Genomic DNA, 10,945 nt, shown 5'->3' on the forward strand with positions numbered 1-10,945 from the left:
CCTGTATCGTTGTACGAGACCTGGTCCGTTGTCTTTCTTCCTATTTGGTTTTCGCATCGTTCTAGCCATTGTGTACAGTCATCATTCTCTCAGACACTCTGTTGCTGTATACCCTCTGCGCAGACTGCTTTCAATATCTACCCGTCCGTGTTGCCATTTCACTGGTTGCTGTCGCGCGCCATGTGTTTTTTACATTCGGCCGTGGTGATTCTGGCATTTACATCCAGCGACAAAGAAAAGTCTTGGCCATTGTGTGAAATGGTCATGTGAGCATTCCTTTAGGATAAAGTTCGGCACTGCGATGCAGATTGTGCGTAGTAGCTGCGCAAGGTATTCAGGCTTGTGTGGTCCGGTCCCCTGCTTATTTTGTGTGTGCTGGGCCATCTCGGTATTCGAGGAAATGAATAGCGACTGTGCCGCAGAGCACTGCCTGGGTAAAATGAGGCCAGCAATCCTACCATGGAGACTTTGACAGCTTTGCTGCGGACGGAAACGTACGATATGAGACGACCTTGGAGTAATAAAGCCAGGCGGCTCGCTGGTGATCAATAGCCGTCGCGGGAAGCTGGACATTGCACATAAGTGTCTGCGCATATCACTCGATCCTCAAAATTACGCTATTCCACAAGAGACACGATGCATCACTCATCTATATTCATTTTGAGCTTCTTAGCCGCAACAACTACAGCTTCCCAAGCCATCAGCCCCAACCCCCTACAAAATCTTCTCAGACGCCAAGATGATGTTGATGAGCCTGGAGAAGATGGGACGTCTCTGAGGGACGACCTTGTCGTATGTATTGAGGGCATGAACGGCGTCTTCGAAGCCGATGCTCCCAAGCCCGCCCCGGCGTTATCAGAGTGGATGGAAGCCAACCCATTCACCACCCCCTCGGAGTCGTCCGGCCCGGGCGGCGTGTGGTGCACCATGACATACCCCGCCAGTCTCTCCGAGCTTGTCACCCCTTACTACTCCAGCCACACAAGCTGGTGGTCCAGCATCAGCAGCGCGCTCGGCGGCACATTCACATACGAGTGCAACGACGCCACGCTGACGGCCAACTTGATCGGCGACGGGCAGTACGAAGGCTGTTCTGATGGATACGGTGTGCTCTTCACCGGACCGGGTATCACAACGTTCGCCCCTCTGGACACGGTTCCCTCCACTACCCTCTCGGCTGCCAGCGCGACGCCTACTTCCGAGGCGCTGACGAGCGTGGTCTCTGAAAGCGAGACCGCGAGACCTACTACGGCATCTACCACGTCGCCTTCTGAGGTGACGGCTGCCAATGGGGCGAGCAGGCTAACAGGAGCTGTCGCTGCCGTGGTTGCTGCGATAGGAGCTATTGGAGCATTGACGTTATGATAGACGACTGGAAGATAGTTGAGCTGCGAGGTTGCCAGTCATGGGGTTGTTGATGAGGAACAGGTTGCTCGGTTGTCTGGCACAGGTTTGCGCACTGGAAAGGCACAAGTGTTGTGAATAGATAGACGTACAAGATAAGACGACTCCCTACAGATCGTAACTATTCTAAGAGGAGTACAATCAACAGTGAAAGCGCTCGTTATGAAGAAGAAATGATCATACACCTTGTGTCTCCCAGATCAATGCCAACCTGACAAGTGGATGGCCAAGTCTTGGCCCACAAGCACATGGAACAAGCACATGGAACGAGCACCGTGTCCAAAAAGATACTAAATCATGTATTTGAGGTCGCTCGAAGCATTATAACCTTCCAAAAGACCATCCTGCCCATCGTGTAGTTCCAAACCACGACTCCACCAAGACAAGCCCGAGATTCACACCCGGAGAATGGAAAATCGCACAGCCAAGAATGGCCTGGCATCTTTGGTGTTCAAGAACGCAGAACTGTTTGCGCTCAGTCGCACCACATTTCCACTCGCACACCCTTGGCTTCCATGCCCTCAAGTACCTTGAAGTCGAGTTCCTCCTGCCTAAAGGCCACCACAATCATGTTGAACCGTTGGCGAAGAGATTCGCTGTTCCATTCAGAGGTTTCGTCCAGCTTTTTTATCTGCGGCACGGCCTCTTGCTTGACGAGTGGATCAACCCAAGTAACTTCAACCTTCTCCGTCAGCACCAAGCTCCTGGCCAAGTCGAGACCAGGAGAGTTGGCTAGATGCGACTGGCCACGCTTGAAGCCAATACCAACGACGAGAACAGAGGGTCTGCTAGTGTTGAGCTGGAAGCAGTCTGTCGTTGCATCATTGTAAAGGGCTTCAACAACCCTTTCGGCCACAGTTGCGGGACGAGCTCGCATCTTTTCTGTCGCGGCTTTGAGTAGGGGAAATGCCGAGTTGGAGAGCAGATAGTATGGGTTGACTGGTATGCAGTGTCCTCCAACGCCGAGAGATGGGGCGAATGGCATGTAGCCGAAGGGCTTGGTCGACGCCGCGCGGCAAACCTCATATGGGTCAACCTTGTGAGGGGTGCAGGCGTCGGCCATCTCGTTGGCGAAGGCTATGCACATCATGCGCTGGCAGTTCTCGTACAGCTTCATCATCTCGGCCACTTCAGGGCGACTGACGGGGACGACCTGGTCAAAGACTTGCGAGTACAGCCGGATGATGGCATTCAAAGATCCAGGAACCACGTCGTCCAACCCAGATACAATCTTGGGGATGGCATATGCGGGTGGTTCTGTGCGGCCAGGGTCGACACGTTCTGGTGACATGCCAGCGAAGAAGCCGCGTTCCTTGGCAAGGGTGCCGAGGAGGCTGCGGGTCATGCCAACCGCAACAGACGACTCAACAACGACCACCGAGCCCTGTCGTGCGTAGGTGGCAATGTTGTTAATGGCAGACCTCAGGAAGGATGAGTCGATGGTCTGATCGGGGCGAAGAAGTGTCGGCACAGATATGAGAAAGTGAGAGGCGCGAGCGAGGTCTTTCGGCCTGCATGTGAACTTGGCCCTGGTGTCGGAGGGAAAGGTCTCCGCCAGGTGCCGCACTCGAGCTTCCGAGACATCGAAACCGAGGACGTCGTACTTGCGAGCAAAGTTGCTGACGAGATGCTCGCCAACGTATCCAACCCCGAGCACGGCCACAAGTGGCTCATGATCAAGCTGTACAGAACCGGAGGCGGCTTCGCAGAGCTCTTCATCGGACTCGCATAGCTCAGTAGGTGGTGTCGTAGGGTAATACTCGTCGACCGTCGAGTATACCCACGAAAGCTTCCTGTCTGCAGGAACACCAAATCGACAGGCTGGAGATGCACCAGCTGCGAACAACTCAGGGGTATCAGGATATGGACCTGCAGCCATGTTGGGCACTGACAGGTGGAAAAATGCAACCAAAGACAAACAGATGCGTAAATAAACTATGCTGAGGTTTTTTGTTTGAAAATCAGAGATGAGACGGTATGGATCAGTGGCTGTTCGAGCTCAGAGGGCGGGAAGGTGGCTCTTCTTGAAAGCGTCGGCTCAAAGTATTCGGGAGCTAGTAGGTGGAAGAGAGGGAGGCGTTCAAACAAGGCAACGAGAAAAGCCAGATTCGTCATATTATGATCAAAGGGTACTCGGCAAGGATCTCTGCATCTTGCAGTAGTAATAATGGGATAGACGAACAAGGGGTAGCATAAGTGGCGTACAAGAAAAGAAGCCAACTAACACGGCTGGATGAACACCACGCCAGCCTCCTAAACGCCTTGCCCGGACTTCACGGATACTCATCTCGATGACCCGAACCTTTACGGGTAGCAGAGATGAGAGGCTGGACTGCAGTTAAAATGTTCCGTGCAGACCTGCGCAGGGCCCGAGATGGTGATTTCAGGTGAAACAAGACAACGCACCATGCGTATCGTCTTCAGAAATTTGAGGCCACGAGGTACCGAAGTTCAAAGTAGCCAATCCAAGCCGGATCTGACGGGAAACATTAGCCGCAGTGACGACAGTAGTGTGCCAGCTGGCCAGTGTATCTTCAGAGAAGACAAACACCGATGACTTCAAGGCGAATGCCAGCCTTGATCGACAAGATCATCAACATGAGCCTATGTGGCTTGAATTATTGCCCGAGCATCCCATGCAACCACCGACGCTTGCTGCCGTGTTGGCCAAACCTGAGTCTAGTCGGGCGGGCAGGAAACAAACCTTCCGCATGACACCAGAGCTATGGGGAATGGCAGCATAGGTGACTGTTGCTCGGTCTGTAAAAGTCTTGCGGTGAAAAAAATTGGGGGCGCGGGGGTGGTTTCTCCCGTGCCCACAAGAAAGACAACCTTCGGCCCAGGCCCAGTGACCAGACACAGTGAATAGAACAAGATCAGAAGCCTGACCGACATCTCAGGCTTGGCCCATCTTGTATGGCTGCTGTGCCCTCAGTGAGCAGCTCTTGTTAACATTGATGTCTTTTAGTGGATCCAGAACAAATCAAGTGAGGTGTTTGATTCAGCATGGCACATGGTACCAGACTTTGACCAGACAGGGAACCGGAAGGCTGGAACCTGAGATCCCGGTAGCTAAGCCCTACAGTGAACCGTGCGGTACAGAACTGTTATGCCCGCTGTGATTAATTGTCGTGAGGAAGTGACGGAGAGACGTTGCAGCGTGTGCGGTCTGGATGTTAGACCCCCTATTCGATATATTCATAGTAAATGAGCTAGGGGTTTCTTGCTTTGACACCCCTGGCCTCCCTGGGTTGGCCTTCTGGAGGACGTAGAGGCTGCCACCTCCTGCTGTAGACCTCAAAAAAGGACTGAACCCTTGTTTCGGCCTACCAGATATATGGTTCCGATTGGTAGATCCCTCCGATCATCTTAAGACACCACTGCTCGGGGGCGGGCTCTGCAACTCAGATGTCCCGTTCTTTCATCCGACAGTTGGTGCTACCTCAATCCCACCCTAATTGCTTTTTTCTCGTCTACTAAAGATCTTCATGCAGGTACTGTAAGGCACGAAGCTACTCACCCGTTTCGCGTCAGCGATTAGCGCCACGCCACGCTTTATGCCAACATGCCAAGGGGCTAGTGCAACAAAGCTTGAGCACACCGCCAAGTGCAGCAGGTCTTTGTGGCGATATGTCACGGAAGCAGAATGAATGGGAACGAAACATTCTATTGATCTTGACAATGACCGAAGACTTCAGCTCGACAACATCGTCATCCGCGCAGTCGCCAGAAATGCCGTGTATTGGTAGCAAGGTGTACGAGATCAGCGTCTACATCATGGTTATTATCCCTCTGCCAATCTATCTTATGCGGCCTTTCCTCAGTTGAACTGGGTGGCGAGCACCGTTCGGGTAAATTGCGCCTGCCCACATTAAATACATTCGGTTTCTAGCAAATTCGGGATTTCTTTTGTCGTCAGCCAGCCGGATGACACCATAATCTTCCTTTCTACATCTTTGTTATCCCATCCCAGCCAGCCACTCCCACCACTGATGCCTCACAACCCCGAGTCTGATCTTGCCAGCCCCCTTGAACACCTCTGCAAAAGTCCCACGCGACCTGCAGAGTTTGTCTTAAACCTGATGGCAGCCGCAGCTTTGCGTGAGACAGGCCCCTGTCTATGAATTTTCAGTCAAGATCCCAGTTAAATGAACATTATCGAATCACGGCGTGCGGCTGATAGATTGCAGTGTTTCCTGTCATAATCTAGGTCCGATATTCGGGAGCAAAAACGGTAATGCACGAGCCTACCCATCTGGTACGAAGAGTTTCTTTTCTTTGCGACAATAATTTGGTCTGTATAGTTGATTCATCGGCTCATGGTACCTACAATTATCCCATACTATTGCAAAGAAAATCGCTCTTAGAAGTTAAGTGGCGGGATCAACTGTATTTGATGTTGAATACTGGGATCAAGTTTGCGTTTGAGCTACAAGTACTACGCAGTATTATCAAACTGTTTTTTTTTTCTATACTAAAAATGTTCCTTGTCTTGGACGGAGTACCTGCGCCTAAACAGATCGACACCAGACTTTCTGGCCTTCTTCAAATGCCGGTGACTTTTACGAGTCAATATCAAAGAAGGGCTCGTGCGCTCGAGGTCAATTCGGAAAGGCACCAGCTGCAGTAAACTAAACTCCAAGGCCTTTTTTTGTCCATTTCTTGGCACTGCAGCCCATAACCAACAAAAACAGTCGCGTGAACTGTCAGTATCAGCTCGTATTGTTCAATAGGCGCTGACTGCCAAGCTTCGCCTCTCCGCCACGTCCCGTGTATTGGAATACGATCCAAGAATTCCAGCCTCTGGCCAACCTCTTGGCTTTGGTGAAAGACGCAGCCACCATCCTCATATCTCCCTCCCCTTTGTCCCTTATTGCTTTGTCCAAGCTCCCCATCGGCGTTCTTGGCAGTTCTTTGCAGCCCTCGGCTTTGCTGTTGTTATTTTTGCAATGTCATACAAACTATTCAGTAGCTCCAGTGCCAATATTACCCCTCGTATGAGGGCGAAGAATATCAATATACTCTGTTCCCTAAGCCTAGGTCTTTCTGTGTAAAGGTCCGAACGACTTCTGTTGCTGTTCTTGCTGGCATCATCTCAGTCTTCTTTTGAATACTTTCCAGAATGTACTCCATCCTGCCCCTTTTGCTGTCAGTCAGCATTGTTCTGGGTGCCAATGTCAATTCACCTCTAGTAAAGCGTGCCGAATGTGGACCTGGAGTCGGTTCTTGCCCGGCCGGGAAGTGTTGCTCAGAGGCAGGCTGGTGTGGTAACAGTGCAGCTCACTGCGCAGGTTCTACCTGTCAACTCGACTACAGTGACAGCTGTGATACTTTGTAGGAGATATCCTATGCTACTTCAACTCTCACGCACCAATTGATTGACTCAACATTTCGTCAGCTTTCCACCCCCTGGAACAAGCACAGAGAGTGTTTCACGCCCCCAGATTGGGACAGTCCCTTACGGTATATACCCATTCTTCACTGATCAGGAGACGAGATCCCAATGCTCATTGAATCTTCTTTCTAGGCAATACTATAACGGAATGCACAAACCCGGGCCTCATGGCTCTCACCTTCGACGATGGCCCCTTTTCCTACACATCGCAAATTCTCGATATTCTCGACAATCTCAACGTGCAAGCGACATTTTTCGTCGCTGGTAATAACAAGGGCAAGAAAAGGATTGACGATACCAATACGGCTTGGCCTGCAGTTCTGAGACGCATGCATGCTGCCGGCCATCAGATCGCAAGTCATTCTTGGTCTCATCGCAACCTCAACCAAGTGAACAGCACAATTCAGCGTACTGAGATCATCTACAACGAAATGGCCTTCCGTAACTTGTTTGGCTGGTTTCCCACGTACTTTCGCGCTCCATTCCTTGAGTGCTCTACGGCTTCAGGCTGTCAAAGCCTCATGAAGACCCTTGGATACCATTTACTTGGCGTCAATGTTGATACCAAGGACTACATGTACGACAGCCCAAGCCTGATACAAACGGCGAAAGACCGCTTTTCCCAGGCAGTGTCTCAAGATCCTACGAGAAAGGGCTACATCGTTCTTGCCCACGACGTACACGTCCAGACCGTCGTCAATCTGACACAGTACATGATCGAGACGTCAAAAGCACGCGGCTATCGCCTGGTTACCGTAGGAGAGTGCCTCGGGGATCCCAGAGCGAATTGGTATCGACCCGTTAACCCGAGCCCAACCACGACAAGGACAAGCGCCACAACTGTCTCATCACGAACATCCGCCACTGCCATACCAACGTCGAACTCTGGTCTTAAAATATCACCTGACCAGACATGCGGTGGTGGCGCCGCCGGCTTCACCTGCCAGGGCTCCAAGTATGGAAATTGTTGCTCTTTCTACGGCTTCTGGTGAGTCAATCTCGATCTTTCATGGACTTAGACACAGCCGCGTGTTTTCTGCCTGCAGAAGTGATTGTCGATCTTGGGTTGTTTCGGCAGACTAATAGTCTTGGCAGCGGCTCCAGTCCATCCTACTGCGGCACGGGATGTGACACCGGCTACGGAACATGCACGCAGTTGCCAGCAGGTCTCAGTGATACGACCAACGGGCTGTGTGGAACACGATTCAACGCCTCATGTAAAAATTATGGTAACAAGAACTGCTGTTCGCAGTCTGGCTTCTGGTATGCTCTCTCTCTTTTCTTCATCCCCCTACTCTTCGGCTTGCTGACGAGCGACCGAACAGCGGGAGCTCAGCAGCGCATTGTGGCGTGGGGTGTCAGAAGGTTTTCGGCATTTGCGGTTGAAACGTTCGACATTGCAAAGTTCGAGTGTTTATAGCTTTCACGGCTCGAGAAGAAGCCGTAATCTGTTCTCGAGAGGCGGCATGATACATGTAGAACCTCGACATGATCAGACAGTCAATTGAATACACGAAATATAGCTAGGGTCACAGTAATAGGTTGGAACATGTCTGTGGGTTCTTGGTAGGCCCAGCTTTGGCGAGATGATTGACTTCACGCTCATCACCAACTACAATTCCGATACTTCCGTTTCACCTTTCATCGCGCCCGTTCAGATAAGTCCTCACTATGGGCACACGTCTGTTTTACAAGCTGTTTGGCTGTACCTCGATTGAATTCCGATGAGCATGCCGTGGTCGCCAAGTAGTGGCTTGGAACCATGGACGGGCCCTGCTTTGCGTCACATAACTAAAGGTCACATGTAGCATTCCCTGGACCGTGATCCAATGGCTTGTTAACAACGCCCTAGACAAGTGGAAAGGAGACAATTTGCGGAGGACCGGTTATATTCCGACTTGTCATGAATCCTCCGAGTATGATTTGACGGGCAACCATTCGCCAAGTATACAAAGAAGAACAAACCTCGCTTGCTGGTAGCACAAGCAACCATGGGCAGTCTTCTTTGTTGCTTCAATGGCATTCCTTGGGTGATCGCGCGACTGATCAATCGGGCCATCGAGTTTACCATGGACCTGCCGGATGCAAAGGAAACAATAGCGAAAGAGACATGGATGATGCTTGCCGCAGACTAGCGAGTCTAAGCCTGATCCGAGGAGACCCGTTGGGAGAGATACCAATACTGGGAGAAGGAAAGCTGCGGGAGCCACTACTTGGCCAAGATTATTCCACGCCGGCGAGTCCAATGTACGGGACAGCAAGGACCAAGGGGTGACAATAATATGCTGTACTCCATGCGGGCAGTGATCAGCCCTCAAGCATCCCGGAAACCACGGCTCATCAACAGCTGTTGCGGATCCAAGGTTAATTGCGCACGGATATCCACACATTGTCGTCCCGTCCCTTGCCATGCAAGGATGTGTAAAGGAGACCCACGTAGAGGGGGTGCAAATGCATTGGAGGTGATTGATAATACGTATGCCAATAAGCAGTACGATCTGACATTACACAAGCACAAAGAAAAAATGCATCCACTTCGGACGGCATCTCGGGTCTGCCAACGTCTATAGGACCACAGTTCTTGGTAAAATGGTACGGACCGAGTCGAGTTGAAGTCCTCTTCCTTGGCGCGTCGTATTCGAGCTCAAGCATCGTTGCACAAAGACCACCAGCTCAGCAGCTTCCAAGAAACGTGGCTTTGCAAACACACACGCCCTGTGATGGACACTTCCTTTCAGCCTCGCGCTTCTAAGACACGAGGGCCACATGGATTTGATCATTTCTACTGCTCTTTGCCTCGTATTTGCGACTCCAATTTATCTTAGTGGGAATTACGATACTTGTTGCTTTGTCTCTCTATTCACCCCCTCATTGAGAGAGCTTAGGTCATCATTGATCTTCTCACTTAATCCCAGATGAGATCATGATTTCGTCTGAAGCACACCTGAGTGTCAGGCAAATGCTGACTGAGTCCACACTGTTTGCGGGAAATACTCCTACCATAGACACCAGAGTCAAGTTCGTGGGGGAGGCACGGAGAAGCACCGAAAGGGTCATCACGTCAGCCCGCCTTCGGGATATTACCCCAGTGCATGGACCATTTTCTCTTTGTTTGCTGTGCTGTGCAAGTCTTATTGCTCCGTTTCATGGGGCTGTGTGACCTTTGTCTTGGCTTGCTTTTGCTCGACAATTGTTAGCGATGCAACGGTGTCTGAACCGCATACCCGGCATCCCCTGGCCCACGTCCTCGGTCTCCCAGGGTCAAGATCCTCGTCCGCATGCCGCGGTCTACGTACCTCTTACACAATCCGGACCTTATCCCGGACCTCGAGCTCGTCCATCTCGGACACTACTGCAGATGCTTGCACACAGCGCCATCAGCAGTAGCAGCACCAGTGCAAGGGTAGAAAGGCTGGATGGTCGATAGGTCGGGAAGGGTGCCAGCGCATGGCCAGCTTGTTGGATCAGCCGTGGAGTTCACCGACATACTGGGATGTGACAGACCGTATTACTATCCGATCAATTGCATCAGTGTCGATCTCAAATTTTCCCTGTTCAGAACAAAGCCTTGCAAGTCTTATTGCTGTTCAGCTGAGGCAGGTGAGTAGATCACCCGCTTGCCAGACATTCTCATTTCAGCTTGACTTGTGAACGATCATTTACTCTACCCCATTCTTGAGAGACACTCTTCTGCATTGGTGTCTAGGATCTCCATCCTCCATGCTTTCTTTGGGAGGCACCGCTGTCAAGTTTAGCTCGGTGGCTTGGACTCGGCCCAAATACCTATCAACACCTTGCAGGGTTCAAGCCGCTTGACCGAAGCGACATCTGCAGCATTCATTCCGACCATGTCCGTGCTCGTGCTGTCAAAGCCCCTTTCTTTGAATCGTCGCGGTTGCAATATTACCTCGCGCCCTCCGCCTTAAACTGCCAGAATTCTCTATCTCGCCAGGGAGCCCTCTTTGTCCATCCTCGGCATTGGGATACACACTCGTTACTCCTCATTGTCTCCTATTGTATTCTTCACATAGACTTATCACATTCCCCTCCTCCTACACGAGTATATTCATCCTCAGTACCTGCTCGATTACAGGTTTACACGTGGTTTCACAATACCTACGGGCCAAACTTTGCTCCCCCTTCGCC

At 51.3% G+C, this 10,945-nt stretch overlaps 3 protein-coding genes across 3 annotated transcripts; 2 read left to right on the plus strand and 1 right to left on the minus strand.

Annotated features, from left to right (window-relative positions):
• Nucleotides 1-636: 636 nt before the first annotated feature.
• On the plus strand, nt 637-1,365 carry D7B24_001857 (uncharacterized protein; the record flags this gene model as incomplete). Its single annotated transcript, XM_028636076.1, has 1 exon — nt 637-1,365. The coding sequence occupies one exon, from the start codon at nt 637-639 to the stop codon at nt 1,363-1,365; it is 729 nt and encodes a 242-aa protein (XP_028497838.1).
• A 514-nt stretch (nt 1,366-1,879) lies between these two features.
• Nucleotides 1,880-3,283, minus strand: D7B24_001858 (uncharacterized protein; the record flags this gene model as incomplete). Its single annotated transcript, XM_028636077.1, has 1 exon — nt 1,880-3,283. One exon carries the CDS (start codon nt 3,281-3,283, stop codon nt 1,880-1,882), a length of 1,404 nt encoding a protein of 467 aa, XP_028497839.1.
• Nucleotides 3,284-6,966: 3,683 nt separating this feature from the next.
• On the plus strand, nt 6,967-7,791 carry CDA2 (chitin deacetylase; the record flags this gene model as incomplete). Its single annotated transcript, XM_028636078.1, has 1 exon — nt 6,967-7,791. The coding sequence occupies one exon, from the start codon at nt 6,967-6,969 to the stop codon at nt 7,789-7,791; it is 825 nt and encodes a 274-aa protein (XP_028497840.1).
• Between the last annotated feature and the right edge of the window lie 3,154 nt (nt 7,792-10,945).

Source organism: Verticillium nonalfalfae (genome assembly GCF_003724135.2).
Source record: "Verticillium nonalfalfae strain VnAa140/NRRL 66861 chromosome Unknown scaffold_14, whole genome shotgun sequence".
In the NCBI taxonomy this organism is placed as follows: Eukaryota; Fungi; Ascomycota; class Sordariomycetes; order Glomerellales; family Plectosphaerellaceae; genus Verticillium; species Verticillium nonalfalfae.